Here is a 19,024-nt window from a genome sequence, read left to right on the forward strand (position 1 = left end):
TCGAATATGCAAGAGTGACAGAGATGTTAGATAACGATATTTCGATTTTCTTGTTTTGCGATAGACCCTCAGATTGTGGTAGTGGCGCCCCCTGCGCAGAGTTTCGCGTAATATTTCCTATTAAAATGGTCTGAGTTTTTTATTTTAGTTTTTTCATACGTTAGCATTTAGGCAGAAATTTTTGTTGTAATTAGAACCCGGCCGTACTGTACATATACACGTAGGAGGGCAGGTCTTTCCTTGCGCAATTGTCGTTTTACATCTAACGTCGTGGGGCGGTTTTCCTCACATATCTATAAACACCCACATTCTTAAAATGCTTCTATGTTTGATGTTTTGTAACTCGAAGCGTGGTTTTTAAATCAAAATCTTTCTTTTAGGCAAAAATAAACTTTCTTAAGTGTTACAGAAATCCCGCACAACGTCTTGTCAAAAGTTTTCTCTGGTTTCGTTTAAAACTCTGTCAAGTTTTGAACTGAATGTGGTCACGAAATTCTAAGGCAAAGCAAAGCATCAAAGAAGATGAACGAAGGCTGTAATTTAAATAAACTCGGTCCAAAAATAATGCCGTAATCCATCTCTGGGATTCCTCCTTCATAATTCCTTGCCAACGTAGCTAGGGTTGGCTGTTGTGTCAACTAACAATATTTATTTTTTAAGATGTAACAAATATTAATTCGACTGCCTCCTAGCCTAGGCGGTAGTGACCCTGCCTGCGAAGCAGGTGGTCCCGGGTTCGAATCCTGGTAAGGGCATTTATTTGTGTGTTTATCACAAATATGTGTTGCTGAGTTATTGATTTTTTCTGTGTATAAAAGTACCTAGATATATGTAACTATAATATATATAATATGTATATATATCGTTGTCTAGTACCCAACATAAGCCTTATTGAGCTTACTGTGATTAAGGTACAGGTTGATTCAGGAAACATAAGCAGGATCCTACACACTCATCCCCTTTTTCATAAAACATAGATTAACTAATAAAATTGAGGCTTGTAAAGTTTTATGAATGAGTGTGCAGAGTTCTGCTCATACATATATTGTATCACCCTTGAATTAACTACACTGTATAATGATGATGATTAAAATTACAATTCCCATTCCCATTAATAATATATTTTATTTATATATTCCCAATAAGTACACAGCTGAATTTTACGTCTTTAAATTACCGTTAGGCCATCTCTAAAAATAATTAGTCCATTAAAATTAATGCTGGCAATCTGACTCAATTCCGTGGCAACCCTAGCATTAAGGCCTATGAAAAATGAACAGAAATTAATTCGGGAAAATTAAAATTCCTTAACCGCTTATTCTTTCAAAATGTTTGCCAGACATCTTGGATATTCATTTCAAAACGTGACAGATTTTATTTAGATTGTCCATTACATGAATAATATATTTAACTTAGGGTATATTTTATGAATTAAAGTATCTATATTTAAAAATAAAGTTATTAACAATGTTTTAAACGGGAACTGTATTTGTACGTATCTTTTAAGATACTTATTATTGATCCATGAAATACTAGCGGTACAGTACAAGTACAAAAGTATTAGTAGCACTCCGAGTTAATAAATAGGTTTTTTTCATAGATAAGACAGTCTTTTCAAGAAGTTAAAACTACATACTTTTTATATATACATGATTTATATGAAAGTAAGGTATTAACAAGTGTCTAAGTAACGAGCCAGCTTATCCCTAGCTAACATCATTCACATGAGAGCATCGAGGTCTCCCGAATGCATTCCAAGTGGAGATAATGGGATTGTAACTGCCGCGCTCCTTCCATTTCTCATTCTCGTGGTTCCAAACACATGTTCTCGACAGCAACAGTGACTCGGTCTAATATGAACGTTTTTGATGTGAGTAGGTATTTGTGACTGTTTAGGGTTCCGTACCCAAAAGCTATTACTAAGACTCCGCTGTCTGTCTGTCTGTCTATCTGTCCGTCTGTCACTAGATGATGTATTTCTGTTGCCGCTATTATAACAACAAATACTAAAAACAGAATAAAATAAATATTTAAGTGGGGCTCCCATACAACAAACGTAATTTTATTGCCGTTTTTTGCGTAATGGTATGGAACCCTTCGTGCGCGAGTCCGACTTACACTTGGCTATTTTTTAATATAAAGGCAGGCACTGCAATGTCGGTTGTTGATAAAGGACATTTCTAATTGTATCTATAAATCTACACGACCGTAAATCACTCATTTCCCAGTAACAGTTATCAACCGACCATTAATACTAAGACAATGTATTCGCGTTTCTTCAACTATTAAACAGCACCGTAAGAAATAATTGAGAGCTGTTGATTCGTGCAAGTTCCGAACTTAAGAAGCGAGGCAAAGCAGAAAAACTTTAGTATATCATGTAGCTAATATCATGTCAACGATGTAGCTAATATCATGTAAAAGATGGAACTTTTGCTATTAGGGTTTTCATAATGGATGTGGATCCGCATGCCGGTCCGGTGTACTTCGCTACATGCATAACGCTGTCACGCTCAGACACGGATCCCCATCAGTCTGATAACCGAGTAAGATTACTTTGAATGTGAGCATAAAAAAAAAATTGAGTTACCTAATGGGCTGGTTCGAGTTACACTGGTAAGGTTCCATATTCCTTGGCAATATCCACCCGACAGATGTCCAGGCTTATCGCAAGACAAATTTAAATGGCAAATGAGCGGAAATAATATAGATAGCAGAACGATTTTGTGAATGAACGCTTTGAATGAATTATTGAGGTTTTTAAAGGGCTTCAAGATATTCTAAGCTTTGTAAACTATCATTTATGTATTTTAAATAGACTTCCAATAAACAAGTAAACATCATTGAGCACCATAAAGAAAAAAAAAACCAGGCAAAAAGCGGTCTTATCGCAATAAAGTGATTTATTCTGTACAGCTTTAGGTTAAGCTTAGAATAAATTTAAAATTGGAAAAATTACTGCCTTGGCTGACTTTAGGTTAGCTGACGGTTCAAAGGACTCGAGCTGGCTGTTAATTCGACCATTTTTCACGACTAGCAAGCTAATATTTTGTGATTTGAGTATTGTTTGCACAAATACTATTGAGTGTGTGTGTAGAGACCGATTGTAGCATACTATTACTTACTTATGTCTATGTCCAGGGCCTCTTAGTGTGATGGGCGCCGCGCGCGCCCTGTATGCAAGTGCGCGCGAAGCGCGCAGAATGTCGGGCTTAGCCCGACCTGTTAGTGTGACGGGCGCCGCAGGCGCCCTGGATGTAGGTGCGCGCGAAGTGCGCAGAATGTTGGGCTTTGCCCGACCTGTTAGTGTGACGGGCGCCTCAGGCGACCTGGATATCGGTGCGCGCGAAGCGCGCAGAATGTCGGGCTTTGCCCGACCTGTTAGAGCGACGGGCACCGCAGGCGCCCTATATGTATGTGCGCGCAAAGCGCGCAGAATGTCGGGCTTTAGTGTGACGGGCGCCGCAGGCGCTCTTTAAGTCTGTACAAGAGCGTGCGAGCCTTTTGTATGCCAGCGGCCCATTTCTCGAACGATATTAGTCTAATATTATTAGTGTATTGCCATGATAACCCATACGATTTGACAGTTCGTGGACTAATAATATTAGTCTAATATCGTTAGAGAAATGGGCCCCTGATCTGACGGCTGATCTCTTTTCACTATATACGAGTAATAAATATATTACCTGTAGTTTTCATACACTGTGTGGAGTGTGTTCTTACAATATTCTAACTTCTTATGTTATATTACTACTGAGGAAGATGCCTTATAATTACCTTTGTGAAGCCAGAATATTAAAATCGGAATAATAAACCGACAAAAAGTCTGTGGTAAAACATTTCTAGTCCCAGAAATTTATATTCCACCGGGAATTATGCAAGATGAATTTCGTTGACATTAATTTATTACTTACCTCCGGGGCCGACTCAAAACCAATGACAATCACCGAAGGCCGGGTAAACGATTCGAGGTCGAATGTCGAGAATTTAATGACAATAACGTCAAACGAAAAGGAAATTAATTACATTTTAGCAACAAATGTAGACGCGGTGTTTTTTGTTACGTAATATACAGGATGATTCATAAGACGTGAGCAGGACTAAACTTGCACACACAGTAACTGTTGATTGATCGATCACCATCGTATTTAGTTGAAACATACCACACTTTTTTAGATTTGTTTACTTTGGGTGAGGACAAATTTAATCCTCTACAATCATGGTTACCCTACAACACCTAATTAATAAACATAAAACCTCTTTAACCGTAATGACAGCATTTTGATTATGAAGAAAATAAACTGTCAAACTTGAGTGGGATATTAACTGTCCCAATACTCATGACAGTTTTTATGATTTTCTTCCTGAATGTATTCAACGTCTTATTAACATAAATCATATTCTTACTTTGGTTAACACTCCCTTTGTTTATGTCCTTGCTAAGTTTATGAAAGATTTTAATATCAAGCTCTAGTTCCTTTTAAAAGTTTTTACCCGTTTGTTTACCCAAACTTTCTTGTAATGTTCCTTTAAAAAAAAACTTGATCCTGGCAGTTGGCTCATTACTTTCTATAGTTCCTTTTGGTTTTTCTGGTCGTCCCTTTTTTCTATTTCCGATCAAGCATCTACACGGACTGGATCAAGTTCTGATACTGAAATTCTGCTACCACAACCTTGATGCTGGCAAAATTGTCCCAATGGACAGATGCCATAAGAACCAAGAACTGAACTGAACTGAGTGGGATACGACTTAGAACAAGGACTAAGAATACGAGTTTTCAAAAGTAACCAGACTCTGATGACAGTGATGAAGTGATGACACCCAATTTGACACAGAATATCGGTAGTTTAGTACTTATTTTAATTGTAGGGCAACCATGCATGTCGTAAATAAATTATTAACCTTTTTTTCGCGACGCGACGCGACTAAAAAATTAACGTTAACCTCACTAATACTGATACGAAACAGTTGCTTGTAATTTACGAAATCTTGTGAAATACCATATGAAGTATTTGCACACATTCCAAAATTAATATTATAGAACTTAAAAAAAAACAAATTTATTTATTTTTATTTAATTGTATGGCATAGTATGATAAACAGAAAACAGTTATAAATACAAATTGAGTCCAATCAGCCACTCGGTGGCCTCGTCGCTAAGGACGATCAGGTCAAAAGCCTGATGGTCTTAGCAGTATAGGGGCAAATATTTTTAATCTGATTTGACTGATAATAGTAACTCCTGTAAATAATAGTAACCAGACCGAATGATGAAATTGATAATTCAATGAATACCTATATAGGTAATCCGTATTTTTTGACATTTAGGTTTTTATTCTAGAAAGTTTCTAGTTTTTTTATACATTTTTGGTGTTTGACGATCCTTTTGTGAAATTCTTATTATTAAGTTTGACATATCTATAATAATTCAATGTTTTTAAGAATAATAATAACTGCATCAATAAATTGCTCTGATATTTAGATTAAGGTAATATTTGTAAAACTTGACAATTTAAAAGTGCATGTTGCTAGGCCTATTTGAATAAATAATATTTTGACTTGACTTTGACAATGACCTACTTTCAAAGTAAAGAAATGAAAATACATGATGGGAGGGGGTATTGCCCGTTTCTTAATATCCATTACTAGTGTTTCCCTAACAAAAACTTTGTTTAATTTACCGGCATTTCTAATTTTAATACCCAACCTATTTCCATAAACATAATTTTCCATAATAGAGTAGGTTGCAAAACCTGAACTACGCTGAAAACTTTTTGTTTGAGTTTGGAAGCAATATAAAGTTTTTATTTACAGAGGAAATTGTTAGGAAATTCCTCGGTAAACATTTGATTCAGTTTTCTTTGCTGGACACAACCTATTTTTAAGCCAGAAGATTCAAATGTAACATCAGTTTCCAAAACATAATTTGTTGTTAGCTTAATTACCTAGTAATATTCTGTATTAATTATCTTTAATAATATTCGTCTTTCAGCGCCTGAGTACCCTGAAATCATCCCAGTAGGGACGCCACACCCACTAAACATCTATCAGGAACATAATGGGACTACGCAACCCATACAACTTTAATGCAGACTACTTATCATTTTTATTTTACCTATAATTTTTGTTTGGTCGTATAAACGCTTACGTGGTTACAAAACTAATGGGGATAAAAACTGACAATAGCTCACTATAGAGGGCGTTTTGAATTGGTTCGAATTTCAATTGGTGCATTAGAACAGTTTCGTCACTGTCTATTTCGATGCTAATTATAAATATGTCATGCCTCATGCCACTGGATGCGACGCATATAACAAATGCATCAATAAGATTTGACTTCACTGCCTTCACATAAATAAAATGTAGCTCTCGGAGTGAACCGACATTTATAAGCTTTTTCTCGACGTTGTGTCAATAATATGAATTCTGACATCTTATTCCGATATCGGCAATATTCAGACTTCTCTATTAATGTTGACAACACTTAATACTTAGCGAAGCTGTTTATTTATCTTCCCTTTGAATTTCAGCGGACTGGTTTAATTCGGAAGTAGAGAGAAATAGAGAAATGAAAACCGAGTTTATTATACTGAATTTTGCCTAATGTACTGATTTTACCGTGACTGGGAGAGGCTCGCAGGACAACGGACGGAGTGGCGCAAAGGCGTTTTGGAGGGTCGCAAGTATTGTGATGAGTCCTGGTTCGGCGCACTCGCTGACAAGAGGCAAAAACGACGTCAAGACGTTTCAGTACCGTTTTCCGCAAGCTTCTCTTGTCAGGCCTGCGGTAGGCCATGTCATTCTCGCATCGGTCTTTTTAGCCATCAAAAACGGTGTCTCTCCGGTGTTACACCATAAATCGTCTGCAACAGACGATAAGGCCGATGATGACTGATTTTAAATTTTATGTTGTAATCTCATTATATTGTCTTCGGTTACCGCGATAGTTACTCATGAAATAAAACTATGAAAACGGATTATATCGCGTATATTGAATTTATAATAACGTCGGGATGAATTATAAATTCAATATACGCGATATAATCCGTTTTCATAGTTTTATTTCATTGTAATCTCATTGTTATTATCATACCCGGACCTGACACTAATAACTACAGCGATCTTACGTACCCGAGTACTCTTGAGGGAGCTCTGTCACTCGAAAGGTAGTAGGTGTTACAGCTCAACTGCGCTAGCTGGCCGTCCAGAGTAGGCTCGCGAGAGCTGCGTTCTCGAGGGTAGACGTGGAAACGTTAGTGCAGTGATACCTCTCTACCCTCAGCCCCCATACGGGTGTTGCTTTTTGTCCCTCACGATATCCACTAATGCATTAGTACTTTGGAATAAATACCTAGTGGATTGAATTTAATAGGCAATACTTCGGTACTTATAAAGCTACCTTTAGTAATTTCTATACAATTCTACATGAAAAAATTCACTTAATACGGTTTCCAGTTATATTCCGATGAAAAAGAGACATCATCTATTCCATCATCTCATTTTTTCCTATAAAAGTTGTATAAGGGAAAACGGGACGGGAGGCATAATCTGTTAACAAGGCGCCCTAATTGCACTCGCAGCCGTCGCGGGCTTTGCGGATGCTCTACCACAGATTAAAATATACTATACTCGAACAAATACCTACGCCACTTTAGTTACAAAACAAACACTTACGCGAATTATGGCCACAAAAAAAAAACGTTTTAAGAAAGAGGAAAGAAAGTTTGAATGTCTCTCTGTGTGTCTGAGTGTTTATAAAACCACTAACGGAGCTCAACAAGTATCTAATCTAAATTCTTCTAGTAAATCCGGCAAATTGCTTGACATGTAGCGTAGTGATGAAGTATCTGAAAGTATGTGGGTATGATGTATTAAGGAGTCAACTTTTGGCAGATTTCCCCAAAACCATTAATTTTCGCTGAACATAGATAGGGGTCAAATCGGCAACTCGTTTAGGTTTTCCATCATTGGTTTTCATTTAGTGCTGAACACGGCACCTTAATCTATATATCTATCTATCTATCTACCTATCTCTCTATATATCTATCTATCTATCTACCTATCTCTATATATATCTATCTATATCTATCTTCTATAATATATAAATGCACGTGTCCTGACTGATTGACTGACTGACTCATCAACGCAGAGCCGAAACTACAAAAGCCAGAAAGTTGAATTTTGCACACCAGGTTACATTTATAATGTGCACAAGATCCAAGAAGTGATTTTGAGAAATTCAACCTCTAAGGGGGTTAAAAAGGGGAAGAAAACTTTCATGGGGTTCAAGTTTTAATTTAAGCTTCAATTTGAAACTTCGTAAAAAGTTATATTATTAAAATACAAGAAAATTAATTTTAGCCTTTTTGAAAATTCATCCCCTAAGGTGGTGAAAAAGGGGTTAAAAGTTTGTACGGAGATCAAAAATTTGTTTCAGTGCGGGACTTGAAACTTTGTATTAAGGCATATAATTAGAATTCAAAAAATAAATTTCATCGATTTCAAAAATTCATCCCCTAAAAGGGTTATAACGGGGTTGAATATTTGTGTGGGATTCAAATTATAATTTATGTTAGGATCTTGAAACTAATTTCAGCGTTTTTGAAAATTAATGCCTCAAGATGGTGAAAAAGGGGCTGACAGTTGTAGTTTGTATAGAGGTCAAACGCCAGTTGCTCGGTGTGTACGTAACATTGGAGGATGCTAGAAACATTACCTTTACCTTACATTTGAACTTTTATATAGTGTAAAAATAATACCAACAAATATTTCTGTGTATATTTTGGGGGTTTTGTATATCTTCTTTGCTATTTAATCTATGGCCGCCGCTCCAAGACCGCTCTGCGTTAATTAGTCGGAATATTAGACGTTCAAGTAGTGTACGCGGTCTGCCACTGCTACTCAACTTTCTGAGTAGTTTACACGCAGTTTTTATACTGCTAAAAAAACATTTTGCTACACATCAGTAAAGTAGCAACAAGCACTTAATTAAGCTTTCTTTTGTAATACCTAATAGTACAAAAAGCAACTGCCTTAAAATTGGCTCGCTATTGCTGCAAATAAAACAAATGAACTAAGTATTTGTAAACACATTTTTTCATCATTGAGACTTTAGTTATTGGGGTTGGCAACTGTCAAAGGTTTGCATAGATGGAGCCATCATAGCTTGCCCCTTTCTCTAGTTTTGTTCTATGAGATTTGGCTTAAAGGGTTGGCATCCAGGGCATAAAATTCCAAAAAAAAAGCAAGAATTTGACACAATTTCCTGTTAGGGCAAGCTATGCTGGCGCCATCTGTGAAATACTTCGACCGGCCAACCCCATTGATTCCATTATGTTACGATAATTATATAATAACAATAATAATAAATCGTTTATTTCGAGTAACTTTTACAGACTCATAGCTTGTGTTAGTAAGTACTTATAGCTACGTTAATGCTTACATCTATCACTATCAAGTAAAATTTGACAAAGTAAAATGATGCCAAATTACAGAATAATTATTATCATAAAATTAACATTACAATAAATAAATAAAAACAATATTGAAATAAACTTAGTTATGTTTCTAGAAGTACACACCCAAGTAGCTTATATTATAGATTGTATTGCATTGTTTTGTATCGTTGAGTAAAAACTAATAACTCAATTTAAAATTAAACTTGAATTAATATTCACTCCATATATTTAATTAGTAAAGTGCATTGTACATAGGGAAGAGTGAGAGCGTTGACGTTTTGCAACAAAATTTGCGAACATCCTTAAAATTAAACCTTTAAAATTATATTACTGCTAACTCTAACAAAACTACCGAATTTATCCTTTAGTCATTTCTTAGCGGCTGAAGACAACCCGCTTTTAAATCTGAATTGAATTCGTATTGAATCCCGCTCAGTATTCGGCAAGCGCGCGTTTATTCGATTTGTTGCCAGTACGGGGTTTGAGTTTGTAAAGTCGGTGGATCTGGTTGTCACTGGAGGAGGCATGTTACTTGTTTTTAAATGTGGCTCGGTTACTACCAGAACTGGCTTTGCAGCGGGGGCCCTTTAGTCCTTATCAATATAAACCAACGGCGAAGAATTTGAGCAGGAACTAAAAATCTATTCTTAACTTGACATAACCCTAAAATCTCTGTGACTGCAAAATTGCAAATTGGTAGTTGGTGTTAGTAATTTACGTTGGTAAGTTGCGATGGTTTATACTCTCGACTATCGACTATGTACCATAAATTAACGGGTTTACTAATGAATTGGCCATAAACTTTTCACAAAGTATCACACCCCAAACTATTTTACCCAAATTATCATTTCCCAAAAAAATTTTGACAAAACAACTTATCGCAATTTTCCAGTTAGCAAAACTCTTATTGTTCAATAAATAATGACTTGGTCAAGTTTCATTTTACCAAGTATTATTTAGTCAAATGTGCCTATTCGTTAAGCATAACTTACATTTTCCAAAATATTGCATGGCATACGATTTACATCCCAATAGTATTTTTATTTTTACTTTCATTTGAAATAATCCCGACCTTGGTTATCTTCATAATCATCATCTTGGTTATCATCGTAACGTGAATTTTATGCGAACGGATGTAATTTCGTGAATTATAACCATAAAATAGTATCTCTAATAAACATTTTAGAATTATATGAGGACATAATAATCAAAAATCAGTAGGTAATTAAGATTCAGTAATCAATTGAGTGTAGTGTAGTGTGACCGGTAAAATTTGATGTATCTTAGTTAGGATACTAGATATGATGCTAGTTATTAGGAAGACTGAATTAAGTAAGGCGTTGAAAGCGTTTGAGCGCTTTACACATGTTTTTAAAACACTTTACACACCTTACTTAATTCAGTCGTCCTAACTGGTAACTAGGAACCGTATCTAAATGGAATGGACCACAAAATTTGGGACATTTTTTTCTCAGTAAAAATGGAAAAAAAAACTCGTGATTCTGAGTAGAAATGATATAAAAATTCAAAATACTAACACGAAAAATTTGGTACAAATTTGATCAAACATCTTTTTGGAATATAATATAAGCCAATAAAAAACGTTTGCTAAGTAAATTTTTGTCTTAATAAAATTTGACAAAGTAAAATGATGCCAAATTATAATTTGACCAATTAAATTAAATGCGAAATGTAAATTTGCTAAACATTCATTTGGGTAATGAAACTACTGCAATAAGTTTGTTGGGAAGAGAAATTTGGCGAAAAGTATTTGGCCCAAAGGGAAGTAAATCCACATAGACAGATATTTGATAGGTATTAGGAAGCTGAGCGGTAGGGAGGAGGCCGTGCTGTGGAAGTTTATGGTAATTAACGTGTAGGTACTGCGCAAAGTGGCCAAGTGAGCAGATGATCAATTACTAGTCCGTGACCAGTGAGAAGGAAGCACATTTTCTTCGAGCTCAGTTCTTTTCATACTCGCTGTCAAATCTATGAGAACCTCTCGAAAGAAGCTCTATTCAACAGGAACTTGGTAACTAGATATTCTAAGAGTGAACTTATAACAAGGATTACGTCTCCGGCGAGTTCTTAAGAGAAATGCAATCTACTCAAGAATAAATTAGCAATCTGTTATAAATAAACTTCACCGCAACCCAATGCGCAATGAACTGGGGTTCTGGTTGAGTAAATAATTTATTTAGTTAAAAGAAAAAATATGTGCTGAAATAAGTTAAACGATGATTACTGTAACGTTTGTGAAGTACCTATGAGTAGGTACTTAATTAAAAATATTTTTTAGTTAAGTAAATAACATTTCCACTTAAAACTAAGTTGGTTTACATGAATAGTACTTGTTTAAACAAATAAATGAATAAATACATTTATTCATTTATTTGCATGAATATAAAACTCATTTTGAATAGGGCACCCGGTATAACAAGGTATAATAGGTATATAATACTTAAGCATTACAGAATGTTTCGCACTGTGCACTTGTAAGTTTACAAACTAAAAAATAGGAAAGAGAATACGCCAAATGATGTAGAAAGTAAAATAGCACTTAGGCATGTTTATTATATCAATGTACGTTTATTATACGTTTGTTTTGACTGAGTAATTGAATGATAAGTTGAATATTTATTCAATATCTGCAGTGCTGCTCCAATAAACCTATCAGCAAGCTGTAACTAGGCTGCTAAGTTTCGATTGCCTCTCAGATACCTAATTACGAATAATTAATGTTGCAAGTACGCCGCTGGACTAGGCTTAGTTAGATTTATAAGGCTCATCCGGTGTGTCCTAGCCCTAAGTTAGCTCCTAGTCATTAGTTAATTTGCATGTTAATTTGTTTTGTAATAGCACTAACATTATTTTTATTAGCTATGTAAGTTACTAACACATATGGGTGTATTAGGCCTGAAATAAATAACAATTTAATTTAATTTAATTTTTAGTATAATAACATGAATTTATAACTTTTAAATATATACCATTTTTACACAAATCGTTAGAATAATAAATTAAGGCGACGATTAATTACGTTTATGACACAAGAACAAAAACCGGCCAAGTGCGGCCAAACTTTACATTTCTTAAATTGTGTAATGTACGGAACCCTCGGTGCGCGTGAAAGTTTTTTATGTGAAACGTGAGTGCAAGGTAAATTGCGGTTTACGATTTATGACGTATTAAAAAAAACTACTTACTGGATCTCGTTCAAACCAATTTTCGGTGGAAGTTTGCATGGTGTACATGCAGCGACAGCTAAGGTGGTGTGGGCATGTCCTCCGTATGGATGACCGCCGCTTACCCAAAACCGTATTCTACTCTGAATTGGTGGAAGGCAAGCGGAAGCACGGCGGTCAGCATCTGCGTTATAAGGACGTGCTCAAACGACACCTGAACGCTTGCAACATCACTATTATAGTCCCCACGCTAGCCCAATGCGGGTTAGACACTTCACATACACCTTTCAATTTCTTATAATTCTCTCTCGTCTCGTACATGAGATGAGGCCTGTGCCCAACAGTGGGACGTATATATTAGGCTGAAATATTATAATATTAACTAAGGTAAAAAATACATGGATGTAGGAAACAAATGCTCCCTCTTTTCTGCCATTGGTCACGGCAGTATATTACATAATCATATCTACTTATATATCTAAACAAATAGACAACTTAAGTCCAGCTGCAGGTTAAAAACGAATCTAAATCTAAATTGAATAATTTAGTGCAACGCTCCCGCTGGGTTAGCTGTAGCAAACTTGCGCCGTCAGGACGCGGCCGGCGCGGCGCTGTCGCACAACTCGCACAAGTCTCGCAACTAGGTTATGGAACTGGGGAATTAGCTGCGGCCGCTCTTGTCACTCCACTCGGGCTTTGTCTATTGCATTTATCTTTAATACTTCATGTAATTGGATCAACACCTGTTAGTGAGCAGGCACGTTACCTTATTCTTTATAATAATTATAGTCAACCGGGGTAAATGCGTCTCTGGTGGTAAATGTGCCTTTTGCAGATATCTTAGAAACGCAACATATTATAACTAATATCTGGAAGACCAAGCTTTGCTCGGAAAATATATAAAAACTCAAAAATGCGCGTTTTCCCAGAGAGATCTGGCTAGATCGAGTTTTCGCCCCCGAAAACCCCCATATAGCAAATTTCATCGAAATCGTTAGAGCCTTTTCAGAGATCCCCGAAATATATAAATATATATAGATATATATACAAGAATTGCTCGTTTAAAGGTATAAGATTATGGATAGCCGTCTTCATTAAAAGTTCAGTAACCACACTTCGAACAGAGGCTTGCAATAGTTCTAAAATGTCCCGTTTAGAAGAAATCTTTAAAAGACGACATATCAGCCGAAAGACGTCCAATGCTGGACATAGGCGTTCCCCAGGGATTTCCACAACGACCGGTCATGTGCCGCTCTCATCCCGATGGATGCTCCCCGTGACCTTAACCACATCGTCGGACCACCTTGTTTTGGGTCTTTTCCTGCTGCGTTTTCCTATGTAAAATTATAGGCTATAAAATTAAAGTCTTTAAGTAATACGTATTTATCTATTTAATAATTTTAAGCTGAAATCAGAATATTAAAATTAGGTACGGGAGTTGTAATTTGTTCCAGTCCGACCAGCTAGTGTGCATCATTTTACCAGCAAAACTATATTCTTAGAAAACTTTAATTATTTAGTATTACAAGCTCGTAGAACGCTGCTGTGAAATTGAAAAAAGGAAACGTTGCAGTACCTACATGCAGTTTGCTATTTCGAACATGGCATTCTATATACGTAACTAACTAAAACACTGAAATGAATTTTTACTTTTAATTCTAAAATATATACTTAGGTAAAAACCATAGTGGTGTGTAGTAGGTTTGTTGAAACAAAATTCTAATTGAAGATTTAGGAATAGACCCAAATAGATTTCTTTCTGTGCTGTACGAGTAAATTCTCTTTTTAACCGACTTCAAGATTTCAAAGGAGGAGGTTCTCAATTCGGTTGTTGTTTTTTTTTTTTTATGTTTGTTACTCCATAACTCCGTCATTTCTGGACCGATTTTGAAAATTCTTTTTTTGATTGTAAGTATATACATACAGATTGGTCCCTTTTTTGTCAAAAAGCAGTTCTGATGATAGGATCCATGAGGAATCGAGGGAACTCCTCAAATGTGAAAGGCATACATATAGTGATTTTTGTATTTTTATAAACAAATCCAGCACTTCCATTTTAAAAAGTGACATTTGATGAAGTGGAACTGCTGATGATGATCAGAACGGAACTCTTCAATGACGCATAGTTCACGTTTGGCGATTTGTTTTCTTCGTTATGTTTGTAAGCAAATTAGGTTTTCAAGAAACATTTTTGTCAAGCTCGAGTTCTGATGATGGGATCCATGAGGAATCGAGGGAACTCCTCAAATGCGAAAGGCATACATATAGTGATTTTTGTATTTTTATCAACAAATCCAGCATTTACATTTAAAAAAGTGACATTTGATGAAACGGAAACTGCTGATAATGATCAGAATGGAACTCTTCAATGACACATAGTTCACGTTTGGCGATTTGTTCTCTTCCTTATGGACCCAGACCTAAACATGGACCCGGACTCGGACCCGGACCCGGGTCTGAACATGGACCCCAACTCGGACCCGGACCGAACTCTGACTCAAACTTGGACCCGGACAGCCGGACACGGACCCGGACTCTGATCCGGACCCGGAAATGATACTAGAAAAGTGGGATAGGTGGGTGGTTGGGTTTTGAACTGAGATTCTCACAGAACAGAACTGCTATCAGAAAAGTAGGTTAGGTTAGAGCTGTGACCCTTACAGAAACGAAATGCTATCAGAAAAGTAGGTTAGGTTAGGTTAGAACTGCGACCCTTACAGAAACGAAATGCTACTAGAAAAGTGGGTGGTTTTACCTCCTTTTCTACATTATTAGGCAAAAGATGCTGCCTTTTTTATTTCATTATCTAAGAGTGCACCATCAACAATAAGTGAACTTTCAGTGGCATCCCCCATTGAAGTCGGTTTTTTTTTTCTTAAAAATTATATTTATTAATTTGTCTATTCTTTTGTGTCTACCTACATATTCTCATTACCTATATTGTTTCGCTTCTTATATACTGGCAGGTGCACAGCCAAATCCTTTGACGATAGGAACTTGTAATTTGGAAATTTTATTTGACAATAAAAATGATTTAATGAAATTAAACTCGCTCAAATGGGGTTAAACTAAAATGTAGGGTAATTTTTTTATGACTTGTACGCGGATGATGTTGCGGACGTAGGCTGAAGATATTTGAGAAAAATAAAATTATACATCTCACTTCAGCCCATGGAAAATGATGGTTCTTATGAGAATATTTTCGTTCATGTTTGATAGTTTGAAATTTTTGCGATATGCATTCATTAAGTTATGGCTTGCATTAATACGAGCTTGTGAATACGCTGACGTTACCGTTTATTACTTACAAATATTTTTTGTAATTTTATAATTGTAGATCTTCAATATGAAGGATTAAGTACTAAGAAATCGACATTCCAAGCCATTACCAATACCGCGAATTTGTCGATTTCTGGCCAAAGTTGTTTATTTAACTCTCATAAAATAGCTGGAATATTGTACAGGTTGGCAGGTAACCCAGTAGTTGCCGTGCGAAGTCGCAGGCAATCAGGCCATTTACGCGCGCAGTCACGACCGGGGCGACTTGAGACGTGACTGTCAAGCGTCGGGAAGGGCGTTCGAACAAGAAAAGTTTATAAACACTGTCAAGACGCTTTTTGACCGGTCTGGCCTAGTAGGTATTGACCCTGCCGGTGAAGCCGATGGGCCTGGGTTCGAATCCCGGTAAGGGCATCTGAGGCACGGACACTACGTACCTTTTCTCGAAGCGCTTCGTCGTTTTTTTTAAAATCCTCATACTTTGGGTTTGGATTATACCAAATAATCTAGGGCTAGGCAGTGCCCCCGTCAAGACGAGCAAAGCGCATTGCAAGGGCACTACCTACCTTTTCTCGAAGCACTTCGTCGTTTTTTTAAACCCTCATAACTTGGGTTTGGATTATACCAGATAAACAAAATGGGATAAACATTCTCGGGATATGATTGGACTTATTAAGCATAGACATTTTCATTTACATAGTTCTTATACTTTAGATTTTATTCATATCTAAAAATCCCCGATTTCGTCACTGACTCACTCACTCACTCACTCACTCACACTCACTCACTGATGATCATCAAAACCTTTAGGGTACTTCCTGAAGTCCTAGGAAGCTACAATTTGGTATGTAAGATAATATTGGTACACAAACAACATAAATCTTCAAAAACTTGATACTTTTAGCTTCTAAGGGGATGAAAGGGTGGAATTTAGTAAGTATAGGGAATCAATAACCGCTGAACCGATTTAGTTGAAATTTAGTGTGCAGATAGTTTTTGTTCTGGGGAATAGAATAGTTTTCAACCCCAAAATCACTCCGTAAAGGTGAAAAGGGTGTTAGGGGGGAAAAGGGGGTTGAAGTTTGTTTGGGGAATCAGTAAAAAGCAGATTGTATAAAAGATGCCCCCAGATGAGTATTTCAGGATTTTGAATAGTAAATCACCCCGAACCCAATTGGGGGATGGAAGACTGTCATAAGCAACATACAAAAAGAAGTGAAATCACACCAACAACATTTTCATGTAAAATGTTGCCAAGACGAAACTATAAGGCTCGCACTGTCAAAAGGTATCAGATCTCTTGTCTCGTTAAACTATTTGTATAATAAAAAATAATGAATAGTGAATAAATTTTTCACCTTACGCCCATGTGACGGTAGCGAAACGGCCAAGCCACATATTTTGAATAAGTTTGTGAAGTTAGGGCTTGTGAGTTAGAAGCTTATTGACTCTACAAGAGATCTGATAACTTTTTGACAGTGCGAGCCTTATAGTTTCGTCTTGGCAACATTTTACATTAAAATATTTTTGGTGGTATTTATTTGTGTGATGAACACAAATATTTGTTCCTGAGTCATGGGTGTTTTCTATGTATATATGTATGTATTTATCTGTATAAGTATGTACATCTTCGCCTAGCACCCATAGTACCATCGCCCACACTGTTTACTGTCCATCGGTGACATCGGTAAGTTGTAATAAGGTCCACCGATGTACAGTTAAGAGTATTGCTGTTTGTACAAGCTTTGCTTGCTTAGTTTGGGGCTAGGTTGATCTGTGTAAGATGTCCACTAATATTTATTTATTTATCTTCCTTGAAATAACACTGAATGAATTAAAATAATATAAATCTCAAATAACATGTCATATGTATTCCTAAACGCCAGTCATTCAATATTATGATTTGCTTCTATTAAATTCGAATGAAGCGTTTAGGATTGAAAGAAATCCGAAACAGAGACCTCTGTTCTCTGAATAGATTCTGAATGGAAAGGTTTTTTACTGACATACTTCTTATCCATTGGACAAATGCCCTTTTTTATAATTTTCAGCTCTAATTTTTGTATAATAAAGTTAAATATTTTGTCATGGTCATGTGCGATCACCCTAACTGAATAAAAATATACAAGACTAAATCACTAAATGAAACCGTCTTCAAAATGTCAGCAAATGTCAGGGATGGCATGATACCCGAATTTCAATAAATGATAAAGTAGAAGAAAGAATGTTCAAAGTATGTAGCTACTTTGTATTATATAGCGTATATTGAATTTATAATACATCTTTATATTTACTTAATCACTTGCATATAGATTAATAAAATACCTAATTACATAGTCAATTTCTGATAAGAAATTGAATGAATCGAAGACTAATATAGTAAATAGTATTTTGTGCAACAGGTACATAATAAGGGTTCATAAAATTCAAGGACCGAAGTTACACAACGACACGAAGTCAAGTGTTGTAAATACAAGCCCGCGAAATTTAAGACCTAATTATGTACCGTTGCACAAAATATTTTTTCTAAGACATAAGCACCCTAAAATGATATAAATAAAATCGCAATAAATACCTACACAAGAGATAATCAATTTTGTTTGTAGAACTTTGCCTAGAAATTAGCCTTTTTAAAAATACAACAGTAAAGTGGTACTACGTAAACGAAATTAATAACTAGCTTAAATCTAAAATAGGCCCTTGAGGCATTGTACCAAGGATGCTGGCGGCATTTCCCCGCTGTATCGCAATGCTGATACGTTGTGCGAGAAAGCCGCCAGCTCTTCGGTCACCAGTTACGTCAACCAGACGCTTCGCGATTTCTGCAAACAACTTATGCGCGCTGGGACCCCATGGACCTAGAGTTTCAACTCCAAATGGAACGAAATGATACTCTCTACCGAGGCTCTTATAAAGTCTGTATGTATATATCTGTCTGTATATATCTTGTATGTCTGTATATATCTTGTATGTAAATAAATTACAGTAAAGTTTGTACTATATAAATAGTATGAATATTCATAAGATGACTGGTGATACTACAGACAACTGCCACCCAGCCCCACGAGCCGCGATTCAAATGTAGTTCATTTAGATTTTAG

General features: G+C 36.1%; 1 protein-coding gene across 1 annotated transcript in view; it reads left to right on the plus strand.

Moving 5' to 3' along the window:
• Window positions 1-13,288, plus strand: part of LOC134749563 (juvenile hormone epoxide hydrolase-like) — a 30,490-nt gene extending 17,202 nt beyond the window's left edge. The window contains exon 8 of the mRNA XM_063684559.1: window positions 13,193-13,288. Coding sequence (XP_063540629.1) covers window positions 13,193-13,288 — 96 coding nt within the window. The remainder of the gene's footprint in view (window positions 1-13,192) is intronic.
• The last annotated feature ends 5,736 nt before the right edge of the window (window positions 13,289-19,024 follow it).

This window comes from Cydia strobilella, chromosome 2 (genome assembly GCF_947568885.1).
Source record: "Cydia strobilella chromosome 2, ilCydStro3.1, whole genome shotgun sequence".
NCBI classification, from domain to species: Eukaryota; Metazoa; Arthropoda; class Insecta; order Lepidoptera; family Tortricidae; genus Cydia; species Cydia strobilella.